The 26628-nt window shown below is 41.7% G+C and overlaps 2 protein-coding genes across 3 annotated transcripts; one reads left to right on the forward strand and one right to left on the reverse strand.

The window, feature by feature from the left end:
• The first annotated feature begins 1163 nt into the window (after nucleotides 1-1163).
• mex3a (mex-3 RNA binding family member A) lies at nucleotides 1164-13960 on the forward strand. Its single transcript, XM_079691519.1, is given in 3 exon segments — nucleotides 1164-1648; nucleotides 1651-2337; nucleotides 5365-13960. Coding segments are annotated over 3 exon segments (1875 nt in total). The 5' UTR covers nucleotides 1164-1605; the 3' UTR covers nucleotides 6510-13960.
• A 246-nt stretch (nucleotides 13961-14206) lies between these two features.
• rab11al (RAB11a, member RAS oncogene family, like) lies at nucleotides 14207-24836 on the reverse strand. Of its 2 annotated transcripts, XM_079691521.1 has the most exons (6): nucleotides 24729-24836; nucleotides 24428-24630; nucleotides 20819-21014; nucleotides 19796-19989; nucleotides 17896-17976; nucleotides 14207-15908 (listed from the first exon to the last, which is right to left on the reverse strand). In XM_079691521.1, the coding sequence occupies exons 2-6, from the start codon at nucleotides 24465-24467 to the stop codon at nucleotides 15769-15771; spliced, it is 651 nt and encodes a 216-aa protein (XP_079547647.1). In that variant the 5' UTR covers nucleotides 24468-24630; nucleotides 24729-24836; the 3' UTR covers nucleotides 14207-15768. The 2 variants fall into 2 exon arrangements, with proteins under 2 accessions (XP_079547647.1, XP_079547646.1); XM_079691520.1 differs by having other exon boundaries at nucleotides 24428-24774.
• Nucleotides 24837-26628: the final 1792 nt, after the last annotated feature.

The raw sequence follows: 26628 nt of genomic DNA on the forward strand, positions 1-26628 counted from the left end.
TGCTAAAATATTCATGCTGATCACTCTAAAAGAGTCACATGCCTTGCTCAGTCTGTCATATAAGCCAAAATGGTAGACTGTGTGTTTGTTTTTGTCATTACAGTTGTAACCCAGTTAAAGTGCAGGGGAAACACATGTGATGTGGAATATTAAATTGAATTTAATTAGATGGGGTTAAACTGCACAAGTATCTACAGAGTGAATTTAAAACATCCCTTGGGAACACCAGGAAACACATCAAGAGATTTCACGGATATTTTCTCTAACTGCATTTTAAATATCAGTAACCAACTCAGTTTGTCACGTATATAAATATAAGCCTATCTATTTTCTAGGGGGTGAGAAATTAAAACAAACACACAGTGAAGCAGTAGACCATCTAATGTTTTCTAAAACATCCCCAGAGTTCGCCTTGTCATTCGGGAAGCCTTATGCAACACATACTTGCTATACATCCCACCATGCAAATGCACAGATGGTGATGATAGGCTAATCTTGAGTTAGACTGACAGTATGAGAAAAGCTGAAACATGGACATTAGTTGTTGCTCAGCACTGCGTGGCAATTAATAGACCGGGTCCAATGTGTCCTGAAAGCTGTATTTAGGCTGGTGACCCATGTGTAATAATAATTTAAAACTCACTCACTGAAAATAATGATGTCATATGAGAAGTGCTCCCACTTTTTATTTTCTTCTTCATATTTTTTTTTTACTAGTGTAGATAAATCCAAATGTACAGAATGTTATTCAAATTAAGGGAAGTTCTGGGTACTTTGCTACCAGTTTGAAACCTTATAAATCTCTTAAAAGGAAAGGGGTGTGACAAAAATGCAATATCTGTATTAATATATATATTTTTTTATTCAATAATAATACTATTTTCATCACTGCAGTTTGAGTCTTTGTGTTGTACTACAACCATGCCGTCAGGCGTGGTTTCTGTCGACATCTTGGGGAGTCTATACGCGAGCAGCGCGGTTCTTTGTTCACGGGGCTGCTGCAAACCCTTGTTTTTTTTAACGGGAAATGTGCGAGGGCTTTTCTGATATTCCCCCGCTGCATAGGGTCTGCAACGCCTGTCTGACAACTCCCTTTCTCCTCTCCTCCGCGTATACAGCCCCTCACCCCCGCCCCCCAGACACCCTATTTCCCTCCTATACATAACATCCTCATGCGCAACGGCGCCGGAGACAACAACGCGGTGACCTGCCGCAAAGCACGGTTACATGGAGGTGGGCGGACCCCCCTCCAAAATCTACCAAACTCCTTTACTCCCCCAAAAAATCATGTCATATGGTCCACGCTCCCCCTCTTAGAATAAGGAGATGCACGTTTTTATCAACTGATAAAGTTGTCTTTTCAACAGCAGAAGCAGCAACAGAGGACCATGTGCGCACCGAACAAGCACCTTTTCATACGCAACTGTTTACATCCTATTCTTACATAAGTCACCTACATGCGGTTTTCAGGCTGCACTGCAGCTAGGGCTATGAACGAGTTTGCAATGGCGCGGGATGTAAACGGTGAGGTGTTTTCTTCTTTTCTATAGGAGACGTGAGGGCTGCTCGGTTTGGGATGCCATGAGCTGGGGAACCTGAGACGGAATGGTACAACGGGAGGGCGGCTCGTTTTGTCTCGGCGAGGAGGGGAGCTGTGTAAACCAGACTGGGTGGAGCAACACTTCGCCCGCCCCATCTATCGTGCAGACGGCCTTGTGTCCCGTTTGCCTGGAGCTCGGAGAGAGACTACTGTACTGAAAGTCTGGCGGAGAGAGAGAGAGGGGGCCGGTCTATGGGAGGGACTAGCGCAAAGGGGGGAATTGGAAGGAGGAGGGGGTGAGGAGGAGGAGGCGGCACGGGTGCTGTTTCTCCAGTCTCTTTCCCCTGTCTTTGTCTCACACACTCTTTTGTTAGCCATGCCTAGCCTGCTGGTTCTAGCAGGGATCATGGAGAAAAATGGGGGCTATGCCGGGGATCTGGCTGGCTCCGGCTTCGGAGGCGAAGGTCTCCTGGTGCCGCCCGACGAGGAGGAAGACGACTCCCGTGCCCTCAGGGTCGCACTGGGCCAGTTGTCTCTGCTGGGGCTCGGGGAAGGCGAGGACGGCGGCGGAGCCCCAACAACAGGAGTACAGGACCGGAGTAACAATAACAACAACCACCACAACCACACGAACAACGTCGGCGGTTGCGTGGACTCGGCGATCCTGCAAGGGAAGAGCAAGTTGTGCGCCCTGTACGAGAGCTCCTCAAGTGAGACGAAAGGACGAGGCTGCAACATAACAGAATGCGTCCCAGTGCCCAGCTCTGAACATGTGGCCGAAATAGTGGGGAGACAAGGTAAACCGCTGGCTTGCAAATTATTTCCCTCCAAACTTGTGCTTTTATCCCGCTAACAGTGCTGCATTATCCCCGCCGTGGTTTCCTGTGTGCTTTGTTTTTTTGTTCACTAACTGTTACCTGGTGTTATTTGACAAAGAAAAGGGAGTGGTGTGTGTGTGTGTGTGCTCGCGTGTTTTTTGTACTCCCCCGAGACATCAGCCTCCCACTTTTTCCTGCTAGCAAGTTCTCTTGTACTCATCATTACACTCATTAGAACTAGTCGGTCGTTGCTGTGTGTTTATTTCTTGCTTTAGAGTGATTTTTTGTGCACAGAGGTAGGAGAGAGCCCCGTTCTCTCCTGGGCGAATTATTCTACATCCACGCCATCAATGTCAGCGCACAGACACACACTGGAGCACGGAGAGCACTTCCTTTGTCGTCTGAGACGCGCCAGACTGTTCAAAAAGGCAACGTGCTGCTGGCGAGGAGAGGAATGTCTTTTACTTTGAGTTAATGGCTCGGAAAATAACCAAATATTAAACATTTAGTCTGATTGATGGAATATGTGTGGCAGCTCGTTGTTTATGTTGCGCACTGCCCCAGTGACACAATTGGACAATAGAGCAAGCGTGCTCCACTTGTTTTTTATGTTGTTGTTATTCTCAATTGAGTGGAGTTGTAAAGTTCAATTATGTTATAGGTTTTTGTTCGTTTTTCTTACACGTGGAGGTTTTTTAATGAACAAAGACCTTAAGTTGAATGACAGCAGCTGTCAAACAAAGGTGTGAAAGTCGGGGGGGTGAGGGGAGGGGCGCAATAAGACTGTGTTGCTGCTTGGCACACGGGATGGCCTTAAAGGGTGACTCAGCGATAAGTGGCTCCAGGAATTGTGACTCCTTTGGAAAACACAAAAAACATATGTTTGTGCTTATTTGCAGTTAATTGGATAGGTAATTTCCACTATATGCAAGTTCCATATTTGAGCACAATGGGGCTGATAAAAAGCTTAAACCTAAGTTGGATTTGAAGCTTGGTGTTGGTGTGGCTGCACCCATTGTTGTGATGAACTCATGGGTGAGAGGGGCAGAAAACAACAAGGATGGGGACGGAAGGGCAGTATAGTATCCAAAAGCAGAATGGGAGTCACGCCTTGGCGCTCAACACAAGGGGCTCCTCATGAGCCCCACTTCACTGCACACTCTCAATACCACATGGTTGTCTGTCAGGAGAGGGAGAAATAGGGGGCTGGACTGACAGAAGTACAAAGACTGCAGGGTGGGTAAGGTACCTTCAGCAAATCCTGATTTGTCTTGCAACGAAAACAAACAGGTCTTGAATATTGTCACAGGGGGCTCAGGTGAGTTCAGATTGCTTATTTTTACTCCCCTTTCTTGCTTCTTCTGTGGTAACCTGGATTTAGTTTGTGCTGCTAGCTGCCCCTTGTCTCTCATTGCGGCTCCTGTTTTTACTCTGAAGTTTAAGTTTTGAATTTTAATGGGGTAACTGAAGACAGCCGAAGGGTGGGTCCAGTGAGGACAAGTGCAGCGAGAGGGCTCTTTTGACTTGACCGGGAAGAAGTGCGGATTTTGGGAGATTTGAGATGAGCTGCTTTTGATTCAGGCCCTTCTTTAGTCGGCGTGGACACCCCCTTGTTTTCGGCACCGTACATCACAGCATGCCTAGTAAATCTGGTAAACGTAGCATCTTGCCATGAAGAAAGGGTTTGATAGGATAGTTTTCTCCTGTCAAAGTAACAGGCAGTGATTCCCCTATTGAGGCTCTACTACATTTTGTTGGTGCCCCTCAAATCAAGGATGGCTTTATTTTTAATCACATTCACAGCTCAACAGTTGCAAAAATAAATTAGACTCTATCGTTGCCTTTTTGTTTGTGGATAATCATTAAATTGATACTTTAAGTTGGACTAATTAAAAGGGGTAATGTCGTATGAGAAAAGGAATTTAGCAGTCACTCTTTGATCCCTGGCAGGAACAGGTTTATTAGTGCAATACCACGCAATGAACACAAAGGGCATTTTCAGATTTTCGGTATGAGCAATACTAAACCTTCAGAGCATCACTATCCCTCTGTCCGTACCTCTGCTCCCTGAGAAGTGAGTGTTCCTGGAAAAAGTGGAGCTATTAAGTAGCATTAGAGCGACATTCATCTTCAACTTAAGGTGTCTTTGAACCTTTTGTTACCTGCTGCTGTGATTTTCAGATAGGAGATGCAAGTTGTGATGTGATTGGAGTCTGGAAAGATGAGCTCAGATTTGTTCACTGAGTAGATGTCTAATGGATCTTGTTTGTCCAAAGAGATGCACCGGCCTCTTTAAGACTCGGCAGAGAAGAGAAGTGGTCAATAAATGCGGAAGTCTTAATGAGGGAGCTGCCTACATTTCTGAATGAAACTTAACCGGAGTGATGCTGGATGCAGCCTTCATGGAGTGTAATATAAACAGAGCCTTATCATGTTTCTCTTAAACTTAAATACAATCCTCCTAAATAAATACAGATTTTCTCTATGTCTTCTTTTGTCCCATTAGTGCCAGGTAATTTGTCATGAACTACCACTACCTCCCTTAAAAGCACTTAATAGAGTCAACTACTACATTCTGAACAGAAACCGGGCAGACGTCGAGGTATAAATGGCCCAAAAACAAAGAATATGTGGGATGACTGTAATGTAAGGTTCAAGGAGAGGTCAGGAAGTGCATCTAGCAAAACAGCTATTTCGTTGCTGGGAAATACCTCGGCACCAAGGAATCTTAGAAAGATGTTTGTCTGATTCAGGGCTAATAAATAAGTGCACTAATGCTTAAGTGCTGGAAACCTCATAAATCATGTTAATTACTCTGTGTATCCTTTGCCAGAAAAAACCTGCAACATAATACGTTAAACTGGTCATAATTGGTGAATAAATCTACATTTTAAAATATCTATTAGCCCAGGTTGATAACCAAATGTTAACTTGATTTGTTAGTCAAGCTATCTAACTGATGTATCATATTTACCTATTTTAAAATGTTTGTTTTTGACTCTGCAGGTTGCAAGATCAAAGCCCTGCGGGCTAAGACCAACACCTACATCAAAACCCCCGTTAGAGGAGAGGAGCCGGTGTTCCTAATCACTGGCCGGAAGGAGGATGTTGCCCTGGCCCGCCGTGAAATCATCTCTGCCGCAGAGCACTTCTCCATGCTCCGGGCTTCCCGCAACAAGCTGGGAGTTTCCTTCAGCGGCTCCCCGCCCACTCCTCTGCCCGGTCAGACCACCATTCAGGTGAGAGTGCCATACCGCGTGGTGGGGCTGGTAGTCGGGCCTAAAGGCTCCACCATCAAACGCATCCAGCAGCAAACCTGCACTTACATTGTCACTCCCAGTCGGGACCGCGACCCTGTCTTTGAAATCACAGGGTCGCCCAGCAACGCCGAGCGGGCCCGCGAGGAGATTGAAGCACACATCGCCTTCCGAACAGGAGGCCTGCATGACCACAATAATGAGAATGACTGTCTGGGGCCGAATGGTGGCAGCAGCCCGTCGGGCAGCAGCGGTGGTCTGGAGAGCCGGCTACAGCAGGTGTGGGGGCTGCAGGGGGGCCAGCGCAAGCCTCTCACCAGCAGCTACCGCCAGAACTTCTCAGAGGCCATGGTCGGAGGGGTAGGAGGAGGAGGCGATGGAGTGGGAATCTACAATAAGAGCAACTTCTCCAGCTCCGGAGAAAAGCCCTGCTCTTATTTTGGATCAGAGAGCACCCAGAGCTGGGGTGACCCTGACTACCCCAAACAGGTGGCCTTCTATGCCCAGCAGCGCTCCAAGAGCTTCGGGGGGCTCCCGCTCCCCCTGACCAGACTCTCCCCTGGCTTGTCCGAGTCTTGCGGAGGTGGAAACAACAACTCAGTCACCAGCATTGTGCCTGTGTCCGGCTCACCTCATGCCCAGGCCCGCCGCGCCCACAGCGAGCCCATCTCAGCCGGCGATGGGTTCCCCGGCCGTCTGCCAGTGCCGGACTCGCCCCCGGCCACTGTGCGGGAATGCATGACCTGCTTTGAAAGCAAAGTGACGGCTGCCTTGGTGCCATGTGGCCATAACCTCTTCTGCATGGAGTGTGCCATCCGAATCTGTGAGCTCAACCACCCGGAGTGCCCTGTGTGCCACACCCAAGTATCACAGGCCATCCGAATATTCTCTTAAGAACCACATCAGTTTTTATCATTGGTTTTGTCAGTGTTTGTTCAATAATTATTTACTGTTATTATGATTATTATTATGATACACATTTTTTGTTTTTCAGAAAATTTACAAACAATCAAGCAGATATTTTAGAAGGCACTGCTTGCTTTACTAAAAAGTATAAGAAATATTTTTAAGTTTTTCTTTTATATATATATATATGCATATATATTTTATAAAAGTTTTGTTTATAAGAGAAGTATAGTACCTTGCATTTTCAGTTTTTTGACTGCTGCTGTTTTTCATTCATGAATCTCAGTGTAGGCAGAGGTAGACAGTAATGTGAACATTTTATTATTCAAAATTTTTATTTTACCATGAAGTGGGTTTATATGGAAGGAAGAAGATGATTGTGGAGGTACCCAATCTGCACCTGACTGACCCAGAAAGTCAATGTTGTTATTAGAAGGAGAAAAAACCGAATTTTCATTGCACCTTACAATCATCTTGGTCTAAAATAGGATTTCAATCATACCTTGGAATTTCGAGAGCTGATGTGAAGGTAGATTCAGCCTTTTACTTTTTACTGTGATTGTGGTCTGATATAATTGGTCCAAAATGATATTAATTTTAACAAAATGAAAACGTTAATAGATTGATCCAAGTCAAAGCCTTGTAATTTCTACAAGTAAAGAAAAGACGGCCCTCTTATTTCATACTTTACCTTAAAGTCTTATTCACCAGATTGATGTTAAAAGGAAATAGGACATGACATCATTTATTTATGGTAACTAGTAACATTTTATTGGCATCATCATTCACAGAGATAGATGAAAGTTGTATGAAGTATCAGCAACATTTTCTTTTCAGTAGCCATTGATTACACTTTGGTCACTGCAGTTTGTTGTAAAGATTCAGTAATGCTTGCTCCTCGTGGCACTTGAAAAGCATGTGGTTCCTCGGTTGGCTTAAAGCACTGATTTAATTTGTGAGGCCGAAAGCCTTGGAATTCATCCAGTTGGCTAGTTCTCCATGTCTGTCTCCCCAATAGACGTGTTTCAAAGCCACCTTAACCGCGCTTTATTGTCTCGTGTGGTCATTTGGCCACAGTCGCTGAACAATATAGGACACAGCAAGAGCCCCAGTCAACAAGCATTTCTCTGAGGTGTGCACCGTAAATAAAGAGGAGAATTAGAGTGTGGACAGAAGCCAAGTAGAACTGTAAAACGCTTCCTAAATCAGCAGCAGATTCAAATAGTTGACACTGTAAAATACAGAGTCCCAAATCAGTAATCTTCGCTCCACGTCCGCAATAATAACAGCATTATGTGCGAGCTCCGAGGGGCCAGCTGTCTGTCCCCCCCCCCCCCCTGTAATTAGTGAAGCTGTACAGGAGCAGGTGTTTCACGGCACACTGTAGCTGTGACCCCGAGTTGGAGGTCTCGTCTAGCCCCCTTTCTTTCTCTCCTTTCTTTGGGAGTGGCTTTTATGTCCCCTCGTGCTTACAGTTTGATCGTTTGCTTTCGAGGCCTTTCTGAGCGGGGCGTATTGTCCTCGCTCGGCAGCAGCGTGGGCCGCAGAGTGCTCGGACACGGCCCGGATCTACTCATTCATAATTAGGCAAATGGGTTGGTCCAGGTGCGGACCGTGTGGGGACTCTAGGGCTGTATGAGTGGTACGACAGGGTCCCGCAGTGAGCCCTTTACCGCCCCGCCCCACTGTTACAAGCACAGAAGGGGCAGGATGGTCTGGATGCAGCTGGGCGAATGGGACCCCCTCCTTCCACTCCCTCTTGCCCCTTCCTCCCCCCTTTCCTCTCCTTTTCTGCTGCTCTGAGCTATCCCTACTGAGGAGTAGGGGGCCTCTTTTGTCCCTAAGCACACACACACAACATCTGAAAGACACTAGCTGAATTTGGCAGCGCCAGTGAAATGAATGGAGGCTTAGGAGAGAAATAAATTATCTACAATTATCAGGGGATACCCCAGTTACCTGTTTTCAGTGTGATTTGCTGTTTACTTCTTCCAAATTATGAAAACGAACATACATAATGATTCCTCGATGTTCACACTGGGTGCAGTCAAAGCGCCTCCTTCACTCCTTGAAAGCACCGCCCCAAAATGTGGATGGGGTCCTGCAGATCGTGTCAGCACGCTACTATATGGGACATCCTGCAGCTGCCCCTTCACTTTGGACACCCGGGCTTCAGCCAGTGGCAGCCCCCCCCCCCCCGCCCCCCCTCCTCTCACTTTGAGCTTCCAGAATAAAATCAGACAATTGTAATTGACAGGAAAGCAGAGGAAACGCCCCATTTAACCAGCACTCATGCTGAATCAAATTACACACCCTCTGCGTCTGCCTTAGCCCCAGCCTGGGGATTTCAGAGGGCTAGAGAAGGGGGGGGGGGGGAGTAGGGATTAAAGCTGTTGAATGATAGGGGGGGGGATTCATTTTGGCTGAAGAAAGAGAGAAGTATGCTCTCCAAAATGTTTAACTGTGCAGATCTTGCCATTTTATTGACCATTCGAGTCCTGCTGCGAGTTTTCAGTGTTTGTCACTTGTGAGCCAGAGCTGATTACAGGGAGCATCTCTTGTGTTGTACAGGAGAACAATTCAACTCGGCTTCTGTCTCAAAATGATTGGCAATTACAGATTTTGTCTTCCACACATAGGCCCCTCCTTTTTTTGAAGACAAACATATAAAGCAGACCCCTCGCGTTACGTGTGGCCTGCAGGGAAAGCACCGTACTTTCTGAAAGTACTCTGAAATCTATCAGATGTAGAAATAATAGTTGTGATTTTTATGGATGGAGAAATTGCACAGTGGTTTGGCCGAAGCTTTCAGTGTGAAATTCAAGGCAGTATGACACTGTCCTCTGAACTTTAGTATTTTTGTTATTTTGATTTCTGCCTTAATATTTTTTATTAAAAGATTGCCATTGCTTTGGCATACAAGGTAGCAACTTTGGCCTTTGATAGTATCTTCCCCTAAAACAACTTTTAAAGTAATTATTTTTAGAGAAAAGAATGTGAAACTGCTCGGGTGGGGATTAGAGGGATTCAGGAAATTAGGCTCTTTAACACTTTACTTCAAATATAGAGTAAAGCACCTGATCACAAAAACATTGAATAATACCAAACCGACCACTGATGGTGAAATACATTTCATAGGATTTGAAAGACATGCACATAAGGATTCCCTATCATTTTTTGTATTATGGTGGTTCTTGTTATTCTTAATACTACAGTAGTACTAGTGGCTCTTTGGGAGAGCTCTCATCCATTTAGTCAATGCTGATGACTTGGTTGAGTTTTGCACTGGTTTAGTGAAGAGAGGGCTTTTTGGAGATTCTCCCTGTTTAGACGCTGTATAAGTTAATAAGTATTGTATTTTATGGGAAAGAACTCTATGTAAATACATTATGTGTACCAGTTATGAACATCCAGACAAAGGCCTGCTAAAAGTGAGGTTTGGATTATTTTTACAAGCTGAGGGTGTCATTGTCAATGTTTCAGCATAAAGAATTCCAATATGTCTCTGATTTTAGGGAGGGCAAATCTTTTATATATTCGTCCCATCATCCTTTTTGAGTATAATAGTATATTAGATGGATCCATACATTTAAGAAATATTATTTAAACTGATTAACTTAGTGTTTCATCCAAATATATAGATGGAAATTAACCAGACACTCCTATAAACTGTAATAACGAATATCCTTTATAAAGCCGCTGATGTATAAATCAAATCTCAAATGACAACTGGAATAAATAGTATGTGTAATGACCCCTGATGAATAAATCCGCTTCTATGTATATTAGGATGAAATGCAATAATAGGACTATACTGGGACAATAAACTGAAGAGCCTGCTTACTCAGTTCTTTAAATAATATTCTATCCAGAAATTGACCTTGATTATTAGGGAATAACGTTTCTGTATAATATCTGCTTACAATTCGTCATGGATAAATGCCAGTGTAGAAACAGAGATCTTATTCATAATTAGTAAAAGTTTCAGTATAAGTAATTGTTCTTTTTGTGTTTATCAGGGTCTTAAGTCATTTGATTGTTAATTAAAACAAAGGGCAGGTGAGACAAACTTAAGCATTGCTCCTTCTGAGATGATGAAACTGACATTTCTGTGACTTCGAGGAAATCTCACTGCGCTGTAAAAAGTGATCTTTCAAACAACCAGACCAGAGCATGAGCACCAGCGTCAGTCTTGTTTGTTAAAAAAAACAGGAGCTGGTGACTTTGCGTATGACAGACTGATGTCTCGAAGGCTTTGGTCAAAATGCAGCCGTGAGGAGAGGGTAAGACAACGTGATATCACCACGTGTTGTCCATGTGAACAGCTTGTATTCTTTACCCTCATTATCTAAAGTCACATACAGGGGCAGACGTGTTACTTATAGCAATCTTAAAATGATTTCTGTTTACATAGGAGTTTCTTTTTTATGGCTCTATTTTATACTAGTTTTGCACCTTTTCATTTGTATTTTTTTCTTTTATAAAAAGGTCAGACATAGCCAAAGAACAAAACACAAGGAGAGGACAAGTTATTCGTTAACTTATTTTAGAAACTTTATCAAATCAGGATTATTAAGAAATAATCTCATAGCTAGAATAACTCTGTTTACCCAAACGTCTTAGAGGCCAACTAAATCGATATCAGTGAAATGAAGGCATATCATGTTTCAGTGTTGTAAGATTAGTTTAATACTACAGAGGCGCCCGTAACAGACTCACTTCTCCCCAAAGAGATCAGCTTAAAGCACATCCTGGCACTTAAAAGTCCTGTGAGTAGTTTTCCATTGTCATGGTTAGGTTAGTGGGAGAAGCACAGTCATGGGAATGTCTTCATCTTTCTGGAAAACTTGCCTGATCTGGTGAATTTCAGATCACACAGGACATCATTTAATATTTCAAATGGAATTGTTATGACAATGACAAGCCATTGAGAATTCAGGCTGGATTCCTAATTGTTAAGACCCCCTAGTAAGGCGACGGTGAGAGAGTGAACACAATTGAATATCGTTTGGAGAGCCCTTTAACTGTATCCTTAAGTTTAACTGCATGTTAGTAAAAATAGGTAAGATTTATCAGAAACAAAGTTAAGATCACATAAATAATTCATCAGCCTGATACCTGAAGTGTATACACAGCTTTAAGACCTTAAAGTAAACATCGGTTTCAAATCATATATTTACCATGTAGTCTAACTAATTGATACATAAAGTTTAAGAATATGCTAAGGTGTAAGTTTCATTTGTCTAACTCACCCAGTATGAAATACTTTTTTAATTCAGTGGAGCAACGAAGGGGTGGGTGACTCAGTGACATTTGATTTGTTAAGTTCTTGTTAGTATTATTTACAATATTGTATTAAGCTTACTATTATAGTAATGGTAGAAAATGTTGATGTTTTTCTTCTCTTGATATGAAAAGGTCTTTATGCATTTATGTAGAATCCCTTTTAAGGAGTGATAGGAAATCCTTATTTTCAATGGATGCACTTAAGCAATTGTATCAACCTGTCTAAATCACATTGAGCAAGTAATGCATTTGAATGTAAAAAAATAATAAAAAGACCACTCAATGCACTCCGTACGCTTATCGTTTTATACGTTTCCAAGTGAGCTTTACGTTTTGGTTTGTTTTTTGGAAAGAATTTGCGATTTTCAACGTAGACTATATTTGAGTTCTTCCACATACATTTATAGAAAGTAACTTAAAATGAATAAAAAAAAAAAACATATGACAGTTTCTCAAATCTATTTTGCTAACATGGGTTATTATTTGGTAGAACGCAGAGGAAAAGAAGTCAGTATCTGGATGTTATTTATGAAAAGTACAAAAAGGAAGCAACATATTTATGAGTAACCTCAAGACATTTTGTTTTTTAATTAAGAATGACGAGAAGTTAATATATTTCTAAACACAGGGAGGTCAGTTTCTACCAAGTAAGTCAAATGAGAAAAGAAGTTTAGAAGTTTTATTTATGAAAGTTATGGAGGCTCGCCTTTTCCACATACTTCCTGCTAATGAAGTGAATGGAACGAGAGTTGCCCATAGCTGAAATTGTAACTTCAGACGTGCACTACTCTTAACATCGGTGCATTAACAATGGAATAATTACAGAAAATAATATAATATTTTTTAGAATTTGGAGATATTTTAGTCACAGAGCATCAATTTTGTGCCTCAATTATATATTTTTCCTGCATCAGCATTCTTTGTGCAGTGCTGCTTGCTATTACCCCCTCTCCCCTTCGACTAACCCCATGTTACTGACTGAAACGCATAACTCATTTCCTCTGTAATCTAAACTCGCTTTTACTTATCAAATGTTTAGAACATGTTACGACTGCAATGCTTGGAATGAATGACCCTCTGCCAATGGGCCACACACAATTTGTACACTTTCATTCGAACATTTTCTACATCTACTACTCGGTTCTGTGATCGGTGGGGACAGAGCTTTGAGGAGAGACTTTCCCTAATGTGTTATTTAGGTGAAATGTGCAAATCGAGCAGAGACATCCACGAGAGAACAGCGCACTGTGTAGTAGATCTACATATCTAGATGCACACGAATACACACAAACACACAGATAACATGTTCATTACCGTACTAGCTTGCATGTATGTTGTATGGTCACTTAGAAAGGAGAAATGGTGCAAGTCCTGCGTTATCCTTTAACATCAGTGCACTTGGGCTGTTTCTCCACTGTAGATTTTCATAGTTGGAGTCTCTTTGGAAACAGGAAAGTTGACCCAAGTTTGAAACCAGGCAAAGAGACTATTTCAGTCCCCACATCGAAGCTGGATTTTGTACTCTCAGTAACCTGTGAGTGATGAAAGAATGTCCGCACCTCATCTGAATTAACTTGAAGTTCCCAGTTTGTGTAGATACACCTAAAAAAACTTGACAAAAACACTACAATAGCACATTTTCTGCTGCATGTAAAGGATGGGGACTGAAGTGGCGCTTGCTGGTGAAACTTGCAACTTTTTCCAAAGAGGCCGATACAGTCTGACAGTTTGTCTTTGGTAGCGTTTCCACATTTTCCAGCACAGTAGAAGTGTTTCATACCGGTCTAATAGTGGTCGTAGTGCATTAGCTTTTGGGCCAGCATCAGCTGGCGCTAGTTTCTGGTTTCTCTGTGAACAGTAAAAGAGGGTTTGATAATGTGGCCCTCAGCGGCTGACCGTCAACTTTGATGGGTGGAAAAAAAAAAAGAAGTCTTTGAACTCTGTTACAGTATGCCATGTCGTTACACGGCATGTGATATTGCAGGTTTATTTGTTATAGCACATGTTTTTTTGTGAATTACATTTTTTGGAAACATTTTTATTATTATTATTATTGTATCTGCGCCATGTTAGTTCTGGTTCTTTGTTATTTTTCCAAGATTCAAGATGTATTGTAAATGTTTCTAATAAAACAAAAATGAAATGATCTCCAATTGATATCAATTGTGTTTCTTTGTTTAAAGAGGGCATTTGATTGTCTAAATTGTTCTTTTCACGATGATATGATATCTATATTTCCATCCTGATGGTCAGAGGATCTATTCATTTACAGTGGGAATTCATCATTAAATAAAAGACACATTAAGTCTGCTCTCTAGGAGATTCATTCATAAAAATGTCAGCTACTCGCAGCCTTTACCATTTACAAACATCTTAAAGAGACATGAGAAGAGGCAGGCTATAACAAATGAGATTTATTTATACATATGCAGTCCAAATATACATATTAGAATAAATGTTTAAAAAGCCCTAACCTACACCACCCAACAGAAGTGTGTTGTGGAAACACATAACCAGGATAAACACCATCTGTGTACACAACCTTTGGATTTAATTAAGCCCCTCCTAACACTACCATCCTTCCTCTCATCTATTAAACTATTAGAAACTAACAAACCCAGTCTTGGCTCCCGAATACAACCCCCGCCCCTCTACAGGAAATACAGAAAGTGAGTGAGGGCAGACCTCAGGGAGATCCCGGAGGGCAGGGTCCTGTTCCAGTTGCATACAGTGTAGAGAGAGATACAGAGGAGTAGGTAGCAGGCAGTGGAGGATTTCACTTACAATAAAACAAGCCATGTCGGGCACATCAGAGACCACAGGAGCAGGGGAGGGCTGAGTGCCCTCACTACCTCATCTCCTGAAACATTATCCCTCCATCCATCTATCTATCTATCCCAGCAAGAAGCAGAAGCACCAAAGGGTTGTCCACGCATTCAAACCATTTTTCATAACCTCTCCCACTACAGCCAAAAGGTTCGGGCAGGGCTGATAAAGTCAAAGGAAGAGCCAACAACGAGCCACTTAACCCGTTCACCAGTGATGCAGGCTTTGCACAGCGTTAACTCCCGAGTGTGATGGGAAGGCTGCAAGAGCATGACTCATCTGTAGACTACAACATGTGCGCAGAGCAGGAAAGCCTTCCAAAGCAAGATCAAAAGCAATCAAAAAGAAATGACATGTCACTGGTATGAAGGGATGTTATTGGCCTGGTGAAACACACATTGAAGCAACCAACTTTGACCAAATTCCAGTGTGTGCATTCAGTAAAAAAATGCCTTTAAGCATTTGCTCCTCTATTTGACAAGGAGTAGTCGCCCTTCTTCACACAAAGATATGATATAGCAGAAAAAAAGCAAGACAGTTTCCGTTGCTGCAAAGTGATCAGAATGGAAAAATCTAAACCAAATAGTGTTACATTGAAAACCCAACCAAGACCGTAATATAGTGTTCAATAAATATGGTAGATGACGTTCATTTCTAAGTATTAAACATTTAGGAAAATGGGAATGACTGTGGCGACAGGGGTTGCAGTTCAGTCTTTTTGATTTGGATTTTTATTGCCCTATATCCTGCTTGTGGAAAACTGAGAGAAAGCCTTTACTGGCTTGTAAATAGAGCTTTCAAAAAGACACAAAAAGGATCTCGTAATGTGTTACATTTTTCATTTGATAGTGAATCGGTTCTGATCATGTACCTCTTTCAGAAGCTTAATGCACTGGGTACAAGGCCTCACACTCGTTTCCTTTCCATTGATACTTTCCCTCCCACACCACACCCCTTGTCTAAACCTCTTTACTATCCCTTCATCACTGGTCCCCCCTCTTTATTCTTAAATCAGACAATAGACAAACCCAGTACAAGTGTCCTTGTAAATCACTACCTGTCTCTCCCTGTCCGTCTGTCTGTCTATGTCATGTCTCATTGCCTGGAGGTGAAGGAGGAGGTCAGTGGTAGGGTCTCAGTTGCTCTGGCAGCAGACGCCCTTACTGGAAGAGTTTTGGGTGGGCTCGACCGTGATGGGCACTACGTTGGAGGCCGGTGAGAAGTCTGAGTCGGTTCGCCCTGACATCTGCCTTTGTGACACGATGTTGTAGATGGCTGTGATGGAGAGAAGAGTGCAAGAGAATGAGTCATGTGTACATGGCTGTAAATCCAGCCAACAGAGGGACATATTGCGATAAAGGCAAACAGCATGGCAAAACGGAGCAACAACTGTTCTATCCAGACTCCTGGCAGAATTGGAGGATTCTTTCCATCCTAAACTGGCATCGTTATGTCATGTGGCAGAAAAAGAAAAAAAAAAGTCTAATTTCAGGAATTGCCCGATGCTGCGATCTGCAATACAGTTTAAATCAAAATTGCAATGCTTAAATAAAGACTGTATGCTGTGGGGTCTGCTCCTGTGACCCTGCATGCTCATGCTTGTACACAAAAAACAATAAGGTTAAAGGTGGGGTATGTAAGTTTGAGAAACCGGCTCGAGATACACTTTTTGTTATATTCCATGGAATGCTCTTAACATCCCGATAGCAATGAATATCTGAAATGCTTTGACAAAAAATCCATAAAAAAATCATTTGTGGAAGCCGTATCTGCCCTATCTGTGCACAAACTTATCTCAGGCCCTCATTGGTCATGTGCGCGTTCGTGTGTGTTGGAGGAGGGGCTCTGTAAGGAAGTGGCAGATTTGTTCCGGCAGTGTATTTTCAAATTCTAGCGCACTCGAGCTGGTTTCTCCAAAATGACCTACCCCACCTTTAAATGTTTAAATGCAAAAATGAACTTAAGTTTGATTTCACTTTTTAACTAGCAACAGCCTTTATGTTGTTCATTTCCCTGAACTTTGTCCGAGATGCCATTTGGGTGGTCAGTTGATCAACCTGAGAGAGGAGAAGTGGACGGGTGCCAACAACCGTCTCGCTTCCTGTTGCAGACTCCCGCTTTAACTCCAAAGTACAGCCAGATGTGGAACAAAACTGTCTTGAAATAAAAACTGCTTGTGCGGCAGAAAGGTTTAAAGCAAAACAAGACTTCTGGCTGACTGTGATGTGACACGTCAGGTGGTGAAGGTATGAGTCATTACTACGGGCCCCACACAGCCCCAGCTGCTGCACCTATATAATCCAGCAGGAAGACCCCCTCTGATCCACGATGTGTCGGCTGCTGATACACACGAGACATCTTCCCTGCCCCACTGGGCCTTAAGTTCAGCTTTTAATGCTGCACTGCTAACTTCCTCTTGTCTACCCCTAATGAGCTAATTAGCTACATTAGCTCAATGAGGATTAATGGTTTGAAGTTTTTATGAATTCGAAATGAGTGATAAAGTGGGCAGAATGTCTCAAAGGGCTCGAGCAGAGGTGTCTGGGGATTGAGCATGTTTCAGAAACAGAATACAAACATACAAAGCGGCGCATACTTGCAGAATGATAGCCCCTGGAGCAATTGAAGTGGAAGTTGGATTGCCCCTTTAGGCACTCCAGGGGTTGTCGCTACAATTGCTTTTTCCTCCATGCCACCAAATCTCCAACATCAAATGCACTTATTAGCGTGGCTTTATCCCTCCTGAGGACAATGCTCAAAGACATTGACTTGAGAAACGTATCTATGGACCAGCATAGGAATGTCCTTTTTGAAAAGATCCATTTGGTGCAGTAGGTTAAAGTGGATTTGTGACCACAAACAAAAAACACTACTCGTTGTTGATAATTGAACAACTACATAGCCGCTCTCCCCAGGCCGATCGGCTAAGTTGTCTTTCTTTGTTTCAAATGACTTCTATACACCTCAGAAAAGATGAAAGTGGTGTTCTCGCCACAGACTGCTGCACATCAGTGAGGCGCACAGACAACTGATAAGATGGCTTTTGCTGCCATCTAGTGGCAGAGGATTGGTGTTGTTATGTAAAGGATCGCAGTCTGGATTGAAATGAATCTCTTTCAGACAAATCACCATTATATGCAGAGCATTATTAGTAGATGTTCTGAGGAACTTCAGACAGCAGTGCCCTTCAGGCTTCAGGATCAAGAAAAAAAACTCTTAACATTTCATGTAAACACTAAAAATGAGCAAGAATTAAACTCACCTGTGAGAATTGTCTGGAAAGCCAGCTCCACATTAGATGAGTCTAATGCTGACGTCTCCAGGAAGGACAAGCCATGCTTCTCTGTAAAACAAACATGCACATAGTGTTGTGAGTCTGCATTATTTTTTACTTTCAAATCTACCACTGAGTTGAGGTGTTACTGGCATTCACTGGGCACTGATTCAAGGATTGATTTCTGCTGCATAATCTGCTCACTCCAGGGTTCTGCCTAGAAATTCACTCATTTCAACTGCTCCCGTTTGATTGAAAAATATAAAACTGTTTTGTAATTATAAAAAAATCGAATGGTTTGTGTGACAACTGACTGGTCTGCTGTGTAAAGCATGCTTACACTCTGAGGAAATGCAATGATGTAAAACACAATATGAAGGAGTATAGAATATAATGGTTTACATTGCAATCACATAAACACCTTTTTAAAGCAAATCAAAGTCGAAAACAGTTTGTTAATTAACATTAACTAATTATTGAAACTGGATTACCAAACACTTTGCATGACGTGTCCACCACATCATCTGCATGTAAATTAGCCATCAGTGAGTCCATTCGTGGTACGGACAAAAAAAATCAGCTCAAACAGAAGGCACTGACAAGTACATATATTCATTTATCTAACAATGAATTCCTCTACACAGGATCAACGGGGCTCATGTATTTGACATTCTTACAGGCAGTCCTTGCAAGAGCCACTTACCAGTCGAATTAGGTGCAACAGTGAATCACACACAGACTCAAGGTCAAGAGTAAACACCTGGCCCAAATTCTTTAAAATAATAGTGTGTCAGGGTCAAAAAGGTTTCCCAAATGATACTGCGAGCCTGGCTGTAACAAATAAACCGGTTTCCAAAAACAAAGCCCTGAAATTCTGAAAGGGCCAGGATAAATAGACATTTTCATTCATTTGAATGAAGTAGTTTGACCTCATGTTTTGCTTTCTTCAACATTCAAGCCAAGGACATTTTGTATGCATATTTCTAAATATGCAAAAACATCGTCACAGTGCAAACATTTCTAACATGAGTGTTACCTCTGGGAATGATCACACTAGACTGTATTAAAAAAAACAGTACAACCCAAACTAAAAGGAAGCGTATGTATAAGCACTCATTTACTGATCAACACACGTACTTAAAAAAGGAACATTTCACACATTTCGACAAGCAGAGGGAATTGCATCTTATCATGTACGAGCGGCTTGTGCTAGAGGTAGTAAACATTAACGCTGTCCTCCTTGGTTGAGCACTAACAGCTAGCTCAGGTTAGCCTCTCGTCCATGATTACATGCCCCTACATTCAAGAGAAAGCAGAACTTTCTACAGCATATATTGCCAACACTTGATAAAAAAGCACTACGGGTAAGAGGAAAGAAATGTTTTTTTGTATTTTGGGTGTACTGTCCCTTTAAAAAGGACCTAATTAAGGCAGCTGGGGGTTAGTCCACCTATGATCATTACCACAGCTCTAACCTGACAATTATCTATTGAGGCAGAGTCCTCACACTTCATCGGAACAACACACAAAAAAACAAACACACAAACACATGGACACACGAACACACAAACACACGAACACACAAACACACAAACACACAAACACACAAACACACAAACACACAAACACACAGACACACGAACACACAAACACACAAACACACAAACACACGAACACACAAACACACGAACACACAAACACACAAACACACAAACACACAAACACACAAACACACGAACACACAAACACACAAACACACAAACACACAAACACACAAACACACGAACACACAGACACACGAACACACAAACACACAAACACACGAACACACAGACACACGAACACACAGACACACGAACACACAAACACACAAACACACAAACAATACCTGCCAGGGCCTTGGCCTCCTCGGTTGGCACCGCCCTGAGGTGGCGGAGATCACTTTTGTTGCCCACCAGCATGATGACTATGTTGCTGTCTGCATGGTCCTGCAGCTCCTTCAGCCAACGCTCAGCATTTTCATACGTCAGGTGCTTGGCAATGTCATAAACCAAGAGAGCTCCAACTGCTCCACGGTAGTACCTGGACAATGCAAGAGGAGTTCAACTTCATATCAATTGGAAAAGAAAACGTCTTCTTGTCCCAGCCTGCAGTACGGCTAAAAACACTGCAGACAACATCGCAAAAGTGAACGTTGACTTGTGAACATGACTTATATTATTTAAGTCTGGTGGAGACTTGCTTGTCTGCTTCCTCAATGACTGTGGGTGTTTAATACGGTAGGCTGGTTAGTACATTAGCATAGACAACTTAGAAAAGTTACACATTTTGGGACGGGAACTAGATTGATATGAGGAAGCTGTGATTAACCAAACACTTCCTGTTTCAAAACAAAACGCTGCTATTATTGTAGTGTTAATCACTTCATCTCTTTCTTACTATTTAATGAGCGTTGATTCTAAATTCATTTCATAGATGGAGGAGGACTCTTGAATGGACGTTTATAACCCTTAACCTACAACCCCAGCCATTCGTAATGCAGCCACACGTGACTGTGAAGAACACTTTTTCCGGAAACAAGGGCACAATGCTTATGCGTGAGGAAGCAAAAGAGGTACTTAAAGTTCCTGTGCTTCACATGCATGTACAACAAGAACATGCTTCTTGTATCCGGTGCTTAAAGAGCTGTGTTTGTCTTCATGTATGTGAGATTCAATTGATAAAAAGTGCCATTATTTTCTTCAAGTGAGCACGTACTTGTGTGAAGTGGGTATTTCAAGGCTTTTATACGTGCATAGCTACAGTGTAGTTATGACGACGAAAATCTTAGGTCACAGGCTGCCTATATGTGGACGTCTTGTGTGTAATGGTGCTTCAACAAAGTAAGGGTTTAATGACGTAATGTACTCACGCAGAAGTGATAGCTCGGTACCGCTCCTGTCCGGCTGTGTCCCAGATCTGAGCCTTGATGGTCTTGCCTTCTACCTGGATGCTGCGCGTGGCAAACTCCACCCCGATGGTGCTCTTGCTCTCAAGGCTGAACTCATTGCGGGTGAATCGGGACAGCAGGTTACTCTTCCCTACACCTGAATCTCCAATCAGCACCACTACAGGGGGAATGGGTTTTGGACAGAGAAAGAGGAACAATCATCATCAGCACACGGTGCATTGTGGACTCAACCTGACAATACAAGTTGTTTAATGGGAAAACTCTTTGGACTGATTGGTACAAAACAATACTTCATGGTTAAAGCTGGAACAGCAACTTTGTGGTAGACCTTTGAGGTAACAGCTCATTCAAACAGAGAGAAGTTACACTGGACAATGTGGGTTGACTTGTTTGAATTCTATTTGATTTTCCTTGTGATTAAATCGCCTCTCTCGTCAGTGAGATGCGTGTGGCTCACAGCCGAGGTGGAGCAGAAACTCAGGGGACTCCCACTGAGTATTTAAAATAAACCACCTGCTCTTTTCAGGAAGTACCCTCAGAATGAGGAAAGGTGAAAACGGTGATTCGCTGCAGATTTGACCAATCCCACGTGATTCAGATATGACAGTATTTGACTGTAATCGCGTTCAAACAAGATGTATTAGAGCACTTGAAATAACTCAAACATATTTGACCTACACAACACATCAATATATATGTAGAAGTAAGGTGGTCCTGCTGTTTCAGAGTTTGTTTATAATAAAAATTATCTAAATGTTTGTACTAAACCTACTCCCATCCACAAAGCTAAATTGCCTAAGTTAATACAGCCACCTTTTTCTAATTCCCCCTAAGCATACAAATCAATAAACTGCTTCTAAATTCCCTCAGGACGCTTAAACTTAAAAAAAAAAAAAAGACCTTGCTTTGGTTAAAAAGCAGTTATTACTGACATGGGGTGAAAGAGGTCAATGACTCAATGTACACGGGAGTATTCTTTAAATGGTGTGGACTCATCTATTGGATCCCCACCTAAAATGTAGGCCTAATTAAACGGGCATTATTAGGGTGAGTGTTAGTTAGATAACTACTTCTGCAACTGTCAGGTGAGTCAGTGTGTCAAAAGGAACCAGCGACACCCCATCTCACCACCCGGCTATTATGAAATAGGAACTTGTTATGGAATGTTGTAACTGCATTAACACACCGACCACTGTGTCTACACTTCGAGTTTAAGCAACACTTCTTATTATTAAAGCAACGTATGTGTTAAAGGTTGTCTCTGTGGTACTATGGTGTAACAGGCACAAGTAGAAACCTGTTCACATTAAGGGCTGGCGTATTTAGTCTTTGAGATAATCAGTCTGTATCAGTAAATATGCCTAAGCTACAGTATGGGGGCGAACTGTACTGAAAGTGTGGCTCTCCTATAAGACTGCAGAGGCAACATTGCCATTCTCCATTTCATCAAGGACAAAAGATTTGGGGCGGTGGACGAAAATGATTTCTAGGTAATTTGCCATCAGACAGGTAATATCATGGCTACATTTCACACCCATTCACTCCCCATTGTTGGGTGTGAATTCTTCAGCTGAAGAGATATGACATCTCTGTACAACTGCACCCAGTGATGTGGCCTAACCTACAACTGTCTGAAGGATGGGTTGAAGAACGTCTGTTCAGTTGGATTAATTGAAATATAGATATCTCCTGAACCTCTGTAGATGAAATCAAAGATAACCATTTAAGGTCCAATTTCATGTTTCAATGCATTCTGAAGAAAAGCAGTGTATAATGCAGGATGGAGCGCGCAATCCTAAAATACTATACTATCCATGAAAGTAGGATTTTCTAAGTTCCAATTTTACCGCATTTAAAAAATTCATTTAAAATGTATTATGTATATCTATGTAAAATAGCAGATGGCTTGAGTTGGGTAGACATATTTGGTTTTAAACTAAAAATAATAATTAGGGAGAAGGAAGGAAACAATAATTTAAAAAACAAAGCGATTACATATGGAGTCATTTTTCATGCAGAAATAAAGAGAAGACTTATTTAGACTCCCAGGTATTGAGACTTCCTGTTTTATACCATGTTTAACAGGATATATCTGGATTGACAAAACAAGACATTTACCCACTATCGAGGCTCAAACACGTCACTGAAATGAACAAGAGCAGAACAAAGACAAGAGGAATGCCTCAGCAGGACAGAGGGATGCGTGCCTGCGCTGATGTCTCGATCAGTAGGGAAAGGTTTATGTGACTCACCAACAGCTCACCCAGCTTGACTCATGCTATCTAACAGCGAGCGACAAAAGATTGGTTGTAGGAACAAAGGAGAGACTTCCATAACGTTAGCACTTTCCTGGTTTAAGCATTAGCCTGAAGGGCGGCCAATACCTTATCGTGCCCTTGCACTGCAGCACATGATTGAGATACATTTGGTCACCGGAAGTAATGTTATTTTATCTGAGACGGAGTGAGTAAATCTCATCTTCGCTATGCTCAGGGACAGAACTTCTCTGTGGCGACACACAACCCACACATACACACACACAGGTAATTCCAGTTTGACATGCTTGTTTGGTGTTCTATATTTGAACAGAACAAGAGCACTTCATTTCCCCTTTGCTTGTGACAAGGTACATCTATGAACTGTTTGTACTAGATATCATCAATGTGGGAACAATGACCACCCCCCCACCCACTGTATACAGTTACAGTATAATTTACACAATATGACACTTTATAGAAGAATGGTTATGCATAATATCAAGATTGTTAAAAGATATCTAGTCACCTAAAACTTCCCGATATCTATAAAAGAGACTGTAAATGTTTGTTAGAGCACATTGATACAAGTATTAGAGTTACTTTAGACCAAGCAAGCAAAGTGTGGTTGGTTAGTTGTGCCTTGTGTTTCCATTGTGAAGTGTATTTTTCTAAAAGTTACTAAGAAAACGCATGAAACATATCTGTCAATCTTAATATTTAATTATTTAAGGTGGTGCAACAATTGGAGCAGGTAGCAGATGTTGTTGACAGAAAGAGGACGGTTTGTCCAAGTGACAAAACCTGAATGTAGATTATAATAACAAGTATAACTTGAAGTCCTCAGGCCTCACACTAATGGACCAAACAAAATTCATTCAATCAATCAATAAGAAAGTCGTGATGGAGGGTGCTTTGATTCGTCTGTCCTGACTCCTGCCACAGATTATGACCCCCTTGTTGACCATTAGCGCATCCTAACATGATTGCATAATCGGCCTGCAAGATGACGACCCTACTGCAGATGCTGCTTAATAAATAAGCGTACTTATAAACTGCCTTTATGTTGTAACACTATGGTTCAACGGCCGTCGTAATGTATGTCTTCAGCCACTGTCGTAATGTATGTCTTCAGCCAAAGGAAAAGCTAACAGCAGGTGCCTTTGTGTCTCGGTCTTATGTCGTATTACACCTTGTTGTTAGGCATGCGGGTTAAAACACATCCAACTACTCGGCATCAAATGACAGTAGCTCACAGGTGAATGCTTGATGTCGAAGTTTAGCTAACTTAGCTTTAAATAAAACAGCTACTCACCTTTAAAAAGATAGTCGTATTCATCTTCTCTGTTTGTCATAGCTTCTTTTCTTTCGGCGCCTCTACGTATTTAACTCGAAGTCGAACAAACTTCTGGTGTATCTCAGCTCCGTCACCGACAGACCACCGTCACGGCTCTAACGTTTGTTAGCCTCACACGGAAGACGGTTAACTCTCACTCAGACGACACAACCGCTAAAAAACTGTATAAGTACAAGAACGTAACACTATTGTTGTTATCAAGCATACAAACAACCAACAGCAACTAGTACCTGAAAAAGTTTCTACTCGTCTTCCTCACCCTGTGTCACTTGCCATTACCGAGGCTGCGACGTAACGTCAGTTTCTTAGTCCCGCCTCTGGCTCGCTCCTAATGGTCAATAGCTGATCGACACCTGTCACTAACTTCTTTGTGATTGGTTCTTCGTGCTGTCGGTCATCATTTGGCTGCTGTTCGTTTACAAGGATGACGTATGCGGCCCCAAGCCTCAACAGGTAATATCAAGCTTCAGGTTAATTAGCAGCAGCAACAGCAGCAAAGCCCATCTGGCAAACAGTGGTATCACAAATATCTCTTTGTAACACGTGTCACTGCAGTATGTAAGTACAGATGCAATGTGGATTTAAAGCATTGCCTGTTGTTATGTGTAAATGGAAATAAATTGCTAATAAATATGTGTTTTAACTGATTACATGATGGTGTACATGCTTTGTAAGATTGGTCTATGTATTACTGCTTCGGGGTTCAGAGATCCCAGTTGTAAAACATTGTTTACTGTGTTTTCTTTTTCCTATCCCCAACCCCATTTATATATCCTATTGACTGTGTATTTTAATGCAGGCCATTCCAATAAATATTATGTGTCTGAAGCATCCATTAGCCTAGTTTTCATCTGTATTTGCTAGAGAGGTGTGAAGTTGGAAGCGTAAATATGCCTAAAAATTAAGAAAAATACATTTGAAGCACTAATCTTTAAGCATGTCAATTACAGTACATGCAAACTATTTCCTGGTTCCACCTTTTCAATTGTGAGGATTTTATGTCTTTCTTTGTTAAAGTCTACTTGATACTAACAGATTGTCTGCGGGTTTTGGACTATTAGTAAGGATGATTCAAATGCTATTATTTTAAACTGACGTACCTTTAAACATTATTAGCCAATATACACTACACGTTTGAGTGTTTGTTTACGTTTGAATGTAAGATGCAGATTCATTAACTATATATGCATGAAATAGCTTTTTGAATTAAAGTGAATAATATGAAATAGTCTACCCAAAAATTGTACATTGTTGGACAGTTTCCGGTATTTCCCACATTTTCTATTTGGTAGATTGGGAACCTCTCTGCAAAGGCTTGCAGCATTTAATGAGTCACTGTGTAAACTTATCAATAAAAAAGTATTTCACAGCAAATTGTACACACTTTTTTAATGTTGTGGTGCTGAGGGAGGAATATTTGTATTTATCTTATCAGATATGGATAACACAGTGATCCTACGTTTGATAAAAGACCTCATCATATTGGTTCAACTCCTGTTCCCTGTGTGTCTTATCAGATGAATCCACTCATTCCTATACAAATAGTTTAACTGTAACATTTGCAGCAGAAAGGAAACCCACTTTGCACTCATTAAATACATGCATCAACATTCTGGCAGAGTTTATCAACATTAATTGGGCCAGTTAATTATCGCAGCACAGTCAGAGGAAAAATAAATATCAAGCTTGAAAAGGTTACTTACCCCTGACCCAATCTGTCAAACGCAGATGCTACTGTGCGTCTTAATTCATTTTTAATTTGAACATCTTTGCATTTTAATATGTTGGAGTCTACAGCATTTATAAACCTCATTATGGAGTTCCTTTAAGGTTATGAACCTCTGCTGCAGCCAAACATTTCATGTACAACTGTTTAAAAAGGGCCTGGATTAGAACATGACAATGGCCAAGCATTGAAAACTACAATTTCACTTGAATTAAATCATGTAGTCAATTGTAAGTATTTGATAATTACTTGAATTTTAAGGGCCTCAATTACAACATAAACTTTAATTGTTACAGTAAAAAAAAAAGCACATGCATTACTTGTAAATCTAACAATTGATCTGTTTTAGTGTTTCCAGTAACTCATTACACCGTGATAGTGAGCCAATATGCTTAATATCATGACTAAAGCAAAATGGATTTCAGCTTCATCC

This window comes from Notothenia rossii, assembly GCF_949606895.1.
Source record: "Notothenia rossii genome assembly, chromosome: 7".
NCBI classification, from domain to species: Eukaryota; Metazoa; Chordata; class Actinopteri; order Perciformes; family Nototheniidae; genus Notothenia; species Notothenia rossii.

Bases quoted from the DNA above. Each gene is read 5' to 3' on its own strand.
- rab11al (XM_079691521.1), bottom strand. From the start codon at position 24,467: ATGACAAACAGAGAAGATGAATACGACTATCTTTTTAAAG. The intron at 19,990-20,818 runs GTGAGTACATTA...TGCATTGTCCAG, and splicing joins TACCGAGCTATCACTTCTGC to GTACTACCGTGGAGCAGTTG. The intron at 17,977-19,795 runs GTATTGTTTGTG...TTTGTTTTACAG, and splicing joins GGAGGCCAAGGCCCTGGCAG to AGAAGCATGGCTTGTCCTTC.